General features: G+C 39.0%; 1 protein-coding gene across 3 annotated transcripts in view; it reads right to left on the minus strand.

The window, feature by feature from the left end:
- SLC35F1 (solute carrier family 35 member F1) overlaps positions 1 to 15510 on the minus strand; it is a 259103-nt gene that overhangs the window by 52984 nt on the left and 190609 nt on the right. For all 3 annotated transcript variants that reach the window (XM_021391050.1, XM_021391049.1, XM_021391052.1), the window contains exon 3: positions 9924 to 10051. In XM_021391050.1, the coding sequence (XP_021246725.1) occupies positions 9924 to 10051 (128 nt within the window). The remainder of the gene's footprint in view (positions 1 to 9923; positions 10052 to 15510) is intronic.

Here is a 15510-nt window from a genome sequence, read left to right on the forward strand (position 1 = left end):
GCCAGCTGAATTTTTCTGACAGCCACAGCAACTGTGGTCCTCTTGGTGGCCACTGCTCTCCATCAGATGATGGCTGTGCACTCAGTCGCACACAGGGAGAGATTAAGTCACTGGGGTGGACCCATGTGAGCAGTTCTTCCAGCCTATCACCCAGGTCTGACAAGAGCCCAAACCTCAGGACTGAAAGGACCAACTTCAGAAGCTGTGCTGCTGGGAGCAGCTCCAGGGGCAGGACTACCAGGTGTGGGCATTACATCCCAGCATGTGGGTATGGGTGAGGTGGCACATGGCCTTCTCCTGTCACTGGGAGGAGAGACAGACCGTAGCTAGCCAACACAGATATTACCACGGTAAGAACAGCATTCTCTGCACATTTGTCAAGCATTGTGGATTTCTGAACTTGGCCAGCACAGTCCTAACACATACCAGCAACAGATGACACACCTGAGGGATGCTCTCTCTTCAACGTAACCTTTAGGATGTGAATCCAACTGAATACCTCTGTTCTCAATCACAGCTCATGTAATCACACCTGCACACATGTTCTTTTTGCTAGCTGCACTAGCACTCATCTGCTAAAGGTGGAGGGAAGGCGTGAAGCAGTGTCAACTAACATTGCCTTATAGGTATCCTCGAAGGTATAAATGTCTCTATCTCATTCCCACCCACTGCAGTGTTGAACAGGTGAGCTTAACTTGCTCCTAGTTTGCATTAGAGCCAAGTGGAAGAGACGCTCACGTGAGCAAGCACCAGTTTCACTTTGGAGAAAGCAACCAAAATCTGCTACCAGTAAGAGTCACTTCCACCTGGCCCAGTGCATGTGGCTTCAACTGTGTCACCAGAGAGTTATAACAACTCAGTTAACTTTGTACTGGAGAAGAGGAGACACCCTAATGCTAAATTCAGAGCTGGACATGAGTGAAGTACCAGCAGCCAGAGTTACTGCACAGCCTGCTATCATCTCCTGCCTGTTAGCAAGCTCTGCTCCACACATACACACACACGTACCACCCTGCAGATGACTGACAGTGTCTGAGACAGAGCAGAAAGGTACATACCACAGTTAAGCATAGAGATATTTCAGAAACCACTTATCACCAATCCACTACCAGTTACTAGCTCCCACTGAAAAGCAAGCATCTGCAAGTAGCTTTCCACTTCTACTTTGTGCAAAGCTGTCTAAGTGAATCTCAGTCATCATTGAACCCACCACTTGATCTTGCAAAATCACAAGGTCCAGTCACTTACACAAACAGCTTTTAAGAATAGATTCAAGAATATGAAGATGTCAACTTCCAGCCATTAACTGCCATATCTCAAGAGACACAGAGTGACTCTACGGATATTTTTAACCCCTAAAATCTGAAATGCAGTCCTTGTTCACCTTCACATGCAGGACATGGCACTGTATTTTCACTGCGGGACAGAAGCTCTGGTCTGCTCTGCTTTACCTGCCCTGGGCTCAGCATACAAAAAGAGCATTTTCTTGTGAATATGAGATGTAAATTAGGGGGCTAGTGTGATTTCAACAGCCAGTTTTAAATACTGTCTCTACCTGCAGCACGTGTACTTCAACACGCAAATTCTCACTAAGAGTCTTTTTGAGGAAGATTTTTTAAATTCTTCCCATTCCATAAATATTTAAACACACCTATGCTTTCAAGTATGTGAAGTTGTCTCTTTTAAGCATAAGGTCAAGGGAAGCATGAACAGAACCTGTCACAAACCAGCAATGCTGACATAAGCTGGAAAACACTGCTTTGGGGCCAGCAGTCCAAGGTCTGACCCACAAACTGCTATTTGCAGTACTGCAGCATCAGTAGGTATAAACAGTGAATGCAGGTAACATCCACTGACACCATACAGTTCTTGAATTGTGCTCAGTTTACACTTGAATTAAACAATGGGGTAGACAGAAACAATGGGGGGATATCTCACTATAATGTAAGCATTAAGGTAACATAGGGTATATTGCTAACTATTGCCTTACATTTCACTTCTCCCAGACTAAATTCACTCTGCCTTTCTTTTTCCCTCAGACCTAACTGTCTAGTAGAATAAAAAATGCACATACATTCTCCAGACAAAAGATGTGCCATCATGGATTGCCTGATGTGTGATAAGGCCTTCTTGAATTCTTTGTTGCTTTTTCTTTTGTTTGCTATTAGTTATTGCAGCTAATAAAACACATTATACCTAATTGCCATTTTTCTGACTATAAAGCTTCAACATTAACGAAGATAAATTAAGCTGAGCTTGAATTTCATTCACACTAAATAAAGGTCAGTCATTTACCAGCATTTCCCTAGGAATCATCTTCCTTATTTTCCTTCTTTTTAATTGCTTGTACTGCATACACCCTGCCATTATGCTAAATTAACGACCGACCCGATTTCAGTCAAAGTTATCGGTTCACAAATTATCAGATTTCTCAGTAATCTAAAGGAAAACATATTTCTTATTTTGCTATGGAAAGATATTAAAACTGATATCAAAGTGTAGTGCAGACGGCTTGAACACTCTGTATAGCAGGAGGCAGAAGAACAGCACTTTGCTTTGACCCTGCAATGTTTTTCTGTGGTTTCTCTTACTGAGAGCTCTGAATTTAGAAGACAAGATATAAAAATACATAATCTACTGATACATCATTTTACAGCAACTACTTTGTAATAAGACAGCAGTGCTGCTTTAGAGATTGAAGATTCTTATTTGATTCTAAAAGATATCACATTGCATCTGAGTCTGTTGATACACAACATTGAAATTTATTTCCTCTGATTTTTTGTTAAAGTACACTCAATTCTTTATACTCCCGATTCACAGAAAAATACTCTCTTGCTACCAATAAACACCTAGCCTCTGATCTCTCAAATTCAGCACGTGCCTGCCCATATAGAGCAAGAATGTGCTGCTAGTGCTTGGTAAGTGGAGCTGGCAAGCTTTAGAGAAAAGGTCTGTAATACAGAGTGTGAACTGCTGATCTGTAGCAATATCAAAAAGAAAAAAGCTGGTCAGCAAACTTCCTGTGGGAGCAGCTGAGCTGAATCTTCCTTTTTAAACATTCATTGAATTTTTTTCCCCCCAGATATAAAGCCTTTTTATTTCACGTTAGGGGTTTCTCATTAGTGCTGCCCTCAAGCAAATCATGCAGAGAATCAGCTGCACCCTCTGCTCAGCTTGCTCTCTAGAGCAGAGAGATCAGTGAAATCAGTGTCACAGCCGTGCAGCTTTGTATTGTCACGTAGATGTGATGGCTACTGAAATTCAGCATGAGAACTGGTAAGTTTAATACGAAAGCAAGTTCTGTATCCAGGAAGACACACACCTTTCAACAAGTACTTGGCTTTTCAGTCAAAGGAAGAAATGGTTTCCCACTAATTTCAGCACATTTTCTGTTCCAGTTTTCCCACTGCTCTCACAATGCCACACTCACCTGATTTCACTCCATCTTACACATGCACAAAACCAGCTGAGATGTGAAACCTCACCGAGCTGGCTGCCAGGGAATGGGGCTGCCCCCAAACAGAAACCTTCTGCAAGGAAGGTGTGGATGCTGGTAATGCTTGTGGCAGATTTATTTTAAGCAATTCAAATTAAAAAAAAAAAAAAAAAGCATTGTTTTTACTTTTTGTGTTCTGCTGCGTTTCTACTTATCACCATAACCATATCACTTCCTCCCCACGATTTATATAACCACAGAATTAATTAAAAAACTGTTAATCACTTCATCATGCCAAAGCATAGGGTACTACGGGTAGGAAGATCGGTGAAAGAATCAGTTAGCAATGTCATTTGTCTATAAAACAATGTAAAAATGTTTTGCTTTCGTGCTATGGAAGGAACAAAAGCCAGAGGACTTCTCCCAGTCTGAAGCCTCTTTAATATTTTGCCCTTGAGATCTCTTAAACGATTTTTCTTTGGGCCACATGACTAGTATTTCTATAACCGTTCCCATCAGCTCCATTAATTCTTTTCCAGGATTTCCTCCTTTTCCCTGCAGATGCTGAAACTTCTTCAGAATATTCACTAGTGAAAGTCCTTCATCTACACCTGCCTTGAGCACATCAACACCTGAGATGTGGATTATTATGGCTCCAAATTTCTGTGTACATAAAAAGAATTCGTTGAGGTCTTGCAGTCATTTAAAACAACAAGCAGTGGTCACATCAACCCACAGTTCCTCTGCTCTCAATTCTCTGTGTATACTCTTTACTGGGAAAATGAATAATTCCATCTTGACTCATTGAAAAAAAAATCTTAGGACACATCTCTTCATTCCTTTCCTCCTCTCACTACAAGCACTGCAGCTACGCTTATGGAAGATTTGCTCAAATACCACAGTTAAGGAAGAATACAAACAAACAGACTCCTAAAATAGACTTTCCTTTAACCAACTTTCTCCTCTGACTGTCTCCATCACTGGCAGAAGATCATTCTAAGACAGTAGATGGTTTCTCCAGCAGTCACATATTTTTGTAGAAAAAATACATTTTCTGCTTTGCTTCTGCCCAAGTAAGAAGACTGGATATAGGTTTTGAAGACCATTTTCTCAAGGTTACCAATTAGATACTTCTCTGTGTCACTGGTTGCTGTAAGCTATACAAGGAACTAGAACCTGGTGTGGTCTTGGAAAAGTCAGAGATAACTCCTGCAGCAAATACTTTGCTTTTGCATTCCACCTGCAAGAATATGCAAAATGGGCACAGAATGCCAAATTCTGCTGTTGTAATGGGCACAGCTTCACTGATTTTAATGAGATTTTGCATATTTATGTTAGTAAAAAGCCTGGCTTGGGGTGAATCTTGCCATTAGAGGATACCTAGAGCTAAGCTGACTCCAAAACCACCTAGAGAGACTGAGATGGGGGCGGTGGTTTGTGAACTACGAGTGTGTAACGGTTAAAAGACAGAATAACAACTCAAAATACAATAAAAAAAATGCAAGATTCACCCCAAAGATTCTCCCAGTGTAAATGTATAGTAGGCACAACAGCATTCTGCAAACCTGATTAACAGTGCACATTTTCCCTCACAGCCCTGAAGCAAAACAGGAAAATATGGCCAAGCTTACACGCATGGGGATTGGGGGAGGAAGGGAGGGAGTGCAATTTCTCTCTGCTTCTGAGATATTTCACATTAGTGAGCACTGAGCAAAGTGGATCAGCAGCTTCAATATTGCAAATCCCTTGCTCATCACCTCCCAGATTTGCTTCAAAATTATCTCAAATCTTCTGCCTCAATGCACATTGAGTCCATGGGGACTAAAAACAAAGCAAAGTCTGCCATCCAACACTCCTATAATAAGCACCTACTGCTGACTTCTCTCCTTTTTTGGTGGCAGTTGTTGAGGTATGAAAACTGCCACAGGTAATTGGAAGTATGATGTACTGCTGAGGCTCACGGTGATCTAAGAGTAGTTGAGAACATAAGCATCATAGTTTTACTGCCTGTCTCCTGGTGTCTATAAATCCTAGCTTTTACTACCTTTGTTTTCATCATGCCAATCAAAGGCTTGATTGCCCAAGGAATAAATTACCAGATAAATCACTATGTGAAAATATAGCTCTCTCTTTGACAGTGCCTTATTTTTTTGACACCAGATGCACATGCTACAGTTCTACTATGAAAGGCATTGCACAAATAGTTCAGTGATGTCATGCCACAGAACAAGGACTGCATTACCACTAGACAGAGTAAATCAGCAGCATAATATGCAGAACAATGTATCTGCAGAAAGGAAAGCTGTGGGGACGAAGAGGGAGAAGGGGAGGACAGTCTGCCTCATAACGTAACCTAATAGGATGAGAATGCGCTTACCTGGAAGACTACAAATGTGAAAGTCAAAGTCCAAATGTAATCTGAAACCAATTATGTTATCTACATCTAAATAGTTGCAAGAACTTCAGAATCTTTTAACTCCCTCTGGGGGAGCCAATTTTATCTGCCGTATTAGTGGTGTCTCTAACAGCAGTCAAAACACACTTCTTGGATAGTTATTAAAATTTCCACAGGCCTACCAGAGCTGTGTCAAAATCAGTTAGGATAAATATGGAAAGCATTACCACAGGCAGTCCTGAAAGTTAGGTGTATAGTTTTAAAATAAAGCCATAGGTTCAAGATCTAGTATATACAGGAGGTTTTAGTGCAGTTCTGTACCTGCCACAACTGACATCGAGAAGACTGCAATAATTAGTGTAAGTTAGATTAAGACATCAAAGAGAAAATAAAGATTATTTTACAAGTTTTTGGCTACCTAGGAATCAGGACAAATGCACCTGAGGGCATTAAATGTGACTGACCTCTAGGAGTTCTTAACTATGTGTTTCTGGAAGTATAAATTAACCCATGGACAAACTGCTTTGACTTTTATGTGATGTGTACTCAACTTTTAAATAAACCCTTTAGAGAACAGTCTTCACTTAAAGGATTGCTGTTCTAAGAATTTTCCTTGATGTAGAATGGTAGAGTTTCAGTAGCCTCCAGCTGAGATAGAATTAACTCAAACTCTTTATATCAGCTATTGTTTTAACAGCTATGACTATATGTAAACAGTGGCTCTACATTTGCAATTTGGAAAGCACTCCAGACTTTCTGTAAGCACTTGAGGCACGCTAAGATCATATCTAACAAATTGAGTTCTTCAGGGTACTTTGATGCAAGAATACTTAGCTTCTGAATTTTGAAATGGAAGTAGGTGTTAAGGTGGCAAACTACAGCAATACAGGAGCACTCTAGGCATACGATGAATTAACTTGGAGCTATAAAGGAGGAGCAAGCTGAACTGTTCAAATTCCAAGACCATGCCCTTGGCATCAGGTTAGTGTACACAGACCAAGGGATGCTAGCTGTCTACAAGCATTTTAGCTATACAGAAAATTAGGTGTGGATTTATATATATATATTTAATTGTTCTATTAAATCTAGTTGCCCGTGGGTTGCACGCGAGGTACCTAAAGGGTATCTTGAATTTTGTCCTTACCAAATGACTGAAACCTTGGATTCCGAAATGTAAACAGTGCGCTGGTTTGCAACCTGACTTTTTAATGTCACTTAGTTTATAAGGAAGGTCTTTTGCTTTCAAAGTTTCTTGTGTTTGTTTGTTGTTTTTTTTTTTCTTTAAAGGAAAAATGCTGTGTTTCTAGGCTGCACGACACTTTGTTTTCATGTCATGGTGGAACTGAGCAACACATTTTCAGAAAACAATTATACAGCAATTGAGGATTTGAAATAATTCAGAGGACATCCAAAAGCAAAGGTTAGGTATATACATCTCTAGCTTATGCCTGTGTGTCCTGGTTCACCATGGTTCTGAAGGAAACTGGTGAAATATTTTAAGAAGTTTTACCAGTGAATTCTGTTTTCCCAAACCAAAATCTCTTAAAAGAAACTTTAAAGTGACATTTAGAAAAGATTTGAGTGTAAAAAAGTGGGGAAAAGTAGGGCAAAATTTGCAGTCTTTTTTCATAAACCATAATGAGATAATACCCACTGGGGGAAAAAATAGATGAAGTTTAAAACAAACTTCGAGAGTACTGAGTTTAGAGCTACTTGGAAAACAAACATGTTGAGTACTTACAGTTGTACAATGAAAGGAGAACTGTAAATCAATTGCAATAATGATATATAATGGTTTACAGTTTGGGTTTTTGCTGGGACCAGCTTTTTTTCTTTTTTTCTAAAGGCATCACAAGCCCAGTACATTCAGTTGCTAGTTTCGTGTGATGGAGAGATGTAGAAAAAGCATATGCTGTAAAACCGATTTCCTACCAAAATGGTCCATGTATCACCACTATTAAAATATTGCAAGATTTCTCATTTACTAAAAGTCAATTTCAACCTTCTAGTAGGACTAAAATATTAAAAACTTATTTTCTCTCCATCAAAGAAGATTTGGTATTAGTGAACATTTATGGCCTCATATGTAATGCTCCTGTAGAAAGAGGTCTTTCTCTTTTGAAGAGAGTAGTATTCTTTGCTTCTCCTGATTCTAGGAGCAGCTTGCTTTTTTACATCTTATAGTTTTTATTTCATATCAGTTACACCAACATTTCACCTTCAGTTGAAATAGGGTGTTGTTAGTCCACGGCTCACAAAATGTGTCATTTAATTCAATGTCTTAACAAATGACCTCATCTGCTAACCCATGGGCGTCCAACTTTTTGTCATCTCTGGGCCACATTGAATGAAGAGGAATTGTCTTGGGGTGCATATAAGATATACATATTGTTAGTGTATATAAGCAATGAAACTTATATTTTTCTATACTTTTTTAATTAAAGCATAAAAGAGTAAAAAACCATAAAACTAGTGGGATATTTGACCCTGTTTTTGATAAACTAATGCATCATTCTGGCTTGATGGCAGTGGATGCAATTGTTAGTAAGCTCTGAAGGTGCTCATCAGAGACTTTGGATGAAATTATTCAGCAATCTTGAAACCTATTCTCAAATTCCTTTATCAAAACAGAAAGCACAGCTGCATATTTTTTGCTATTCACAGGACTGTGTTCAGCCAGTGTACCAAAATGCCTAAAATTACTTGTCATAACTTGAATTAGAACTGCACTGTGCCCTCCCTGTGCCCTGGTTTCAACTCAGACAGCATTAAGAGCTCACTGATATGTGGCTGGTGTTGAGCAATGGGTGTGCACCCTGGGCCAGGCCGGGCTGCTTGGCAGGGCAGAGCTGCTGCCATGATGGTGTAGGGCAGGGAGTAACCACAGAGACAGGCTGGGCTGGGCTGCATATGACCCACGGGCCGTAGGTTGGACATGCCTGCTCTAACCACTCTAACTATATCTTAGGTTTTGTCTACGCTTAGAAACTCATTCAAATTATGACATGAAGTGAATTTAAAATACAACAGATATTCCTGAATAATATGATGTGGATAAGTCTTAAAAGTATTATCAAGTTGTCTGGACAAATTTTGAAGAATTCTCAAACCAATACTCTGATGAATAGAGGCATTTCTGAATATCTAGTATAAACCCTGGATTTATAGGTTTGTTTTTTTTTTTTCTAGTTTTGCTTCTTATTGAGTTTAATATATTCAGTATTTTCCAATATAACTTGTTCAACTATAGAAGAAATATATTCCTAATTAGCTTTGGTTTTGCAGAATGTTAAGTGCTGCTCCAGTATTTTACTGTATCTAAAACAAACTCCAGGCAAATAAGGTGTAAAATAAACTGAACACTATCTAGCATTGCCCTATGATTTAGAGATAACATAAAAAGGGAGTAGGTTTGTTTTAGAACAAGTAGCAATTAAGTATGTAATGATTTCCCAAGATAGACAATTTCCAGTCTCTTAAAAATGTTTCTGTTATTCACTTCTGCAGTTAAATGGGAAGAAGACTCCATACTTGGTGTCTGTATTTAAAACATACACGTTAGATCTTTGGAGAAGTCCCTACCTTATGTTTTATTCACTCCATTTTTAGATTTTAAGGGAGAGCACACTTTGATAGCTGCAGTTAAACTATTATATAACATAATACATCTACCTGCTTGTATTACAGAAAGATTTCTTTATCACAGCTCCATTAATTTTACTTAATGATAGGTTTGACAATCGGATCTGATTGCAGAATCCTAAAAGAAGTGCTTACATTTTTTCCAAGTGTAATATAAAGTGAGAAAAAAACATGTCATCGTATCTGAAAACAGTTCCTTGAAGCAGCAAATTAAGTAATTACGTCAAAAATGTGATTGAGTGGTTTAGCACTGGAAAACAAAATGAAAGCCACTATGTTTTTATAGAGTTTGGAAAACACTGAGTAATAAAACTAATGCAATATGAAAAACTGTCTTATGGGATGCGTTAAAAGCACAGAGAAGACATAGAAAAGATCCATCAGTGTACTGAAGACAATGGAAGCTGTTATATTATTTCAAAAAGGGAAAATCCTTTGTGTACTTACCTGTACACTAGTAAGAGTGGTGTATTGATAAGCTTTTACTACCAGGTAATTGGCTTCTATATCTACGATCCCCAAGATCATGTACTTCCACCATCTCCTTTTCAAAATTGCCAGCAAGTTTTCTTCTCCTGCGGTTAAAAAAGAGAAAAGAATAATTATGTAAAAGAGGTAGGTTTATGTGCACAAAGTATCTGCACGTCAAGAGAAATTATCTAGAAGATCTCCTGCATTTACAGTATGCAGCTGAAAAACACTATATTTAACTAGGTATTGCCAGGAAATGAAAACTAACACGCCCTATTTGTCTTGCAGATATTTTACAAAACAGCCAGCTTCGTAAAGTAATTTGTGAAGGCCAGGCTGTTGCTTCAATTCAGACGTAAACAATGCTAGGAAAAACACGTGAAGCTTGAGTAGACTATAAATTTGTTCTTAGCTTTATTTTTACGTATGCACATATATATGTACATATAAAACAGTAAAGAATAGAGCTTCTCATTATATACACTTATACTCTCCATGCATACTGATAGATGCTTCTTGCCACAAGTGGGAGATTACCAATATTTATAGCTACAATGGAATATGAGAACAGGACAACAATAGGATACCTTTTGGGCGGACTGCAAATCCTGATCAAAAGATAGCTATTATGACCCTAGATGTCCAAAGTAATTGAGGTTTGTTCCATAATGCCTTGCATGGGAACCCTGCCAATCACCCCATACTTAATTTCTACCATGTGAATACTGACAGTACAATATGGCCTGCAGATCAAACCCACAACTTTCAATGGGTCAAAGGAGTCCTCACACTAGGCTAGGGATTGTTATTGTTCTCAGTGCAAAAGCTCATTAATGAGGGGTGGGCAAACCTGCTACTTTTTTGCATGACAATGTGTTCAAGTCATGATGAGACTCCACAGTGAAAGAGGCTGGGCAAACTGACTGTTCGTGAACTCAGTAAGGCTTTAAGTCTTTGAGAGTGTGCAGCCCTAACAGGGATCTAAGTGGGGTTGACCCATACTGTGAAAGTATCAGAAATGGAATTTGAACTGTCTTGAAAATTAAACAAATGCACTATATTGAAATTTGTCCATGTCGCTGCAGGCTTTCTAAGTGTCTGTGATCATGAAAACGAGTGGTGGAAAGTACTGAAGAAAGGGAACATTATCGTCAATTGACACTAAAACTTCTTCAGGCTTTCCAACTCTCCCTCACCATTTTCCATCATTATAAGCGTGTTCGTTCTCTGGTTCAAAAGGAAACTGGTGATACGTGCATTGTCATACTGTAAGAAATGGCAGGCTTTCTATAGTACAGGAATATCTCAGATTTTATCAGATGCAATCACAGAAAAATGGATAATAACTTCAGCAGTTCATTTAAAATCTGAGACGTTAAATCTTGGCTCCATTGAGTGACTTGAGTGGATATTTACCTGAACAAAGCATCTGAATCATTTGACATTTGTTCATTAACAGATACTCACATATATACATGCTTATAGGGAGATATTATTAGGCAACAACCTAATCACTTGCTGTAGTGATGATGACACAGTGTGAAATGATAAATGTTAAATCTTTCCTTCCTGTCTTTCTTTCCTTCCTTCTCTCCCTTCTCTTTTTCTATTTCTTCCTCTCTCTCAATAGGCAGCAGAGAAATAGAAGAACCAAGATGCTGAGGAGGCTAATTATTTAAGACTAAATAAGAATGATTCAGTACACTCAACCATACCACACTTTCCAGTCACCACCAACTCATACAAGAACTTTCACTAAAGAGAAATTCCCTCCCTTTGTTTGTACTGTGATTCAGGAACAATGCATTTCAGACATGAAATACAAGTAAATTTATGTATTTGTTATGATGATTTGAGCATACAGGAAGTTTTTGATCTGTCTGTATTTTTTATAACATTTAGGGAGGTATTTTCAAAAAAGCATTTGAGATGAGATGTCCTAACTCCTACTAAAATCAGTGTAAAGCATGCAGATAGATCCTTCCCAGGTAATGAAACTCTAATTTTTATGCTGCCCACATACCTTTATAATACCATTTGAAAAACACCAATGCAATGGAAAGGCTAGAAAGGCATCTCAGTGCAAATTTTGAGAATGTTTAAAAACCAAATATCAAATTAACAGACAGTATTAGGCTCCCAGTGTCATTACAGGCCTTATTCCAAAAGTGAAAATCCTATCTAAGTCTGGTATTTTCAGTAAGTGCCCTACTTACAAAGCAGAAATAAGCAGCAGGCTCAAGCTCTGAACCTGGCATATCACTGCCTGGGCATAGGCTATGAACAAATCTCAAGGGACATTTTGGTGCCTTTGGTTTGCCAGAGCTTCCTTTCTCCAGCTTCAATTTCCAACCAAAGATCACTGTACTGCTCAGATGTACACAAATTAATTAGGCATGAAAGGGAATGCATGATCATGAGTTCTGGTTACACCGTAAAGTCAGGGTTTCCATAGGTGGAAATTAAATCTTTTAAATTTTAGCTGACGTTCATGATTCTCCCTTTTGCTTTCTCAACCCTTTCTAGGCTAATGACAGAAATAAGAAAAATATTTGGCAAGTGGCATTTTATCTTTGATGTAAAGCTCTGAGATGCTCCCACCTGCAAAAGATCAAGTTGAGCCTAGAAGGCTCTGCAGAGCAAAAAGTAATGATGAAATGAATTTATGCAGGCACCATACAGCTCTGATGAACATTGGTTTAGCTTCACAGCAAGTGTCTTTGTCTGACCCAGTGGAAAGCAGAGAGATGCACAGGCATTCAGTATGACAGAAATAAAACAGAGAATTTATTCCTGGAAGAAAAATCCTGTGCATGAGCTGCATTTCTCTGTGGAACACACTTTGTCTTTGCTTCCATTCACAGGCTGTAATTCCTTATATCTGGCATGTAAGACAGGTTCGGTTTCTGACGTGGGTCCCTTTGTCCACATTATTATTATCTTTTACTATTAACATACCAATTGCACAAGAATTAGCAAAACTGACCCACTCATCTATCTGAGGAAAAAGCCACGTATGTTTGACTCACTGTTAATTTGGGGGATGTCGCTTGTTCACTATTCTCTGTTTCTTTAGCACTGTAATCAAAATTCATAGAGGGAATGAATTGCTCTTAAAGTGGAAGAGTTTATGTGAAGAGGGCAGGGGACAGAAGATGATCATCTGCAGCGGGTGTCAATCCAAAGCTATGGACAAATCAAGGTAGGTAGAGTCCTTGTTTGGAGATGCGGCTGGAATAAATTCACCATACTGAAAGGCAATCATTTGTAGAGAGGTGTGGGCAATGCCAATAGAAGGCAATGGTTTCTGCAGAGATGTGTGCTGCCAGGAGAGGACCTCTGGACATTGATCACAGACAGCATCCTCAGGGAATACAGTGACAACAGAAAGAAGAGTAATGGGATAGCAGTTAGGTACATAGGCCTCTATTTAACTTGGGGAGACTAAAATGAGAAGCTGAGGGCATCAAGAGGTTCATTCAAAAGTCTACATCCTAAACAGGAATAAACATCACCTTTGCACTAGAAACTAAGAGGGGGGAAAATCACTCAAAGACAAAACAAAGAGACATTCTGCCTTTTTTTTTTTTTTTAATTTGCCTTGATAACAAACCATAGCAAAATTATTTAATTGAGTAGTACAAGTTGTAAGCATTGTAGGACAAAGATCAAGTGTAGATGCCTAAACCCGAACTAGCTGGTAAGGCATTTTAAAGCATTAGAATCATTCATCTGACATATTCCAGATGGATTGTTTAGGACGAAATAATGGGTGTTTTGAAAACAAACATCTCTCCTACTGAATGTAAAAGCAGGAGAGATTGTGTCAGACTGTGTGTTTTTGTTATTATCTGAATAGGACTGTGTCTAAGGCTTCCAGGCAGTCTTATAAACAAATAATCAAACTGACAAGCACAGGTTAGCTCGAAGGCAACATTTTCAGCGAGCCAACAGAACACAGTGTTGGTGAGCATGTGTTTATGTGAGTGCATGGAGTAATGCCATCTAGACAGTGCCATTTTTTAATGGAAGCTCCCTTTCAAAAAACAAAAACAAACCCCTAGCTTCTGTCAGCACTTGGGCACTTTGAAAATTTGAGCTTTTATATTCAATCTAATCCAAATGTACTGTAGAGTTAAAGGCAAATTGCATATTAAGAACGTTTTTATATTCAGAAGTCTAACATTTTGTTAGCACAGAGAAACACAAACTCTCTTTGTTCTTTTGAGGATAGGTTTAATTTTTTTTTAGCTAATTTTGCAGTGAACCACACAGTTGTCAGTAATATATACAGAGAAGCTCTTGGTGTTTGGGAAAAAAAAAGCTACAGTTTTGTCTCTACTGGCTGAAATTACAAAGCAGCTTATTTGCTGATTTTTAGAAGAGATGATTTTACATCATATAATAAAGATTTACCCCTGGGGGTTTACAAAATTAAAAATAAATTAGAGAAAATTAAAAGAGGCTTTAGCTGTGCAGTGTCTACCAAAAATGCATATGTACATGTGGAAAAACCCTTTTGCATTCACCCACACAGACACAGAGGTACAATTAAAAAAAACAGCCATTAAGACAGCAAATTCCCAATTATTTGTATATGGACTTGGGACACAGGTGGAATAACAGCACTGCTAGACCAGAAAATAAGCATATTGCTTCTTTTTCATCTGCTGCAGTCTCTACCTTTTAATTCAGATGACAACTTGCTATTTAGATCAGGATCATCAAAGGCACTATACTCCCCTTCTACTTTGCAGCACAGAGCTCAGCAGAAGAGATCTAAATGTATGCAGGAGGCTTGCAGGGGGGAAGGTTACACAGGAGCGTGGAGAGGGAAAGCTGCCTGGTGTCCTGTTTCTGTCCTGTCCTGCTAGGAGTGCCAGACTCAGGAGGTAAAGAGACAGAAATCTCAAAGAAGATAAGGATTAGACCAGAATTATCACTGCTTTGAACAGCAACATGAATTAAAAAACACAATTATGGGCTAATTGTTTCTTTTCCATTTTAACACATTATAGCATATGAAGTCCTGCAGATAAGGAATTTCACCATTAACAGCATCACTTCTCTGCAGCCTTTGCAGTCATCTAGTCCTAGTACAAGACAAGGGATGAGAAGCAGTCAAAGGGGACAATGCTGTGCAGGTGTAATAGGGCTCTTTTCTGTATTACTACACTGGCTGATCACCAGGAACTACTTCTGTACTGTGTGGGTGATGGAGCACTGGCACAGGCTGCCCAGAAGCTGTGGAGTCTTCTCCTTGTAGCTGTCCAAAAGCCGCCTGGACACGGGCCCGGGCAAGCAGCTCTGGGTGTCCCAACCTGAGGAGGGGTTGGAATGGATGGACCCAGAGGTCCCTACCAGCCTCAGCTATTCTGCAGTTCTGTGATTCTGTGACAGGACCAAGAAGCCCCCATGCCTGAAAAATAAAAACTTGTTTCCTGTTTTGCTGAGTTGATGGTTCAGTGGACGTAAAGCTTGTTGTAAATGGCTTTCAGCTCTCAAAAAGGTCAAAATAACTGCCTTTCTTCTGTCAGATTTTAAATCTTTGACCCAGAATGGT

Source organism: Numida meleagris, chromosome 3 (genome assembly GCF_002078875.1).
Source record: "Numida meleagris isolate 19003 breed g44 Domestic line chromosome 3, NumMel1.0, whole genome shotgun sequence".
In the NCBI taxonomy this organism is placed as follows: domain Eukaryota; kingdom Metazoa; phylum Chordata; class Aves; order Galliformes; family Numididae; genus Numida; species Numida meleagris.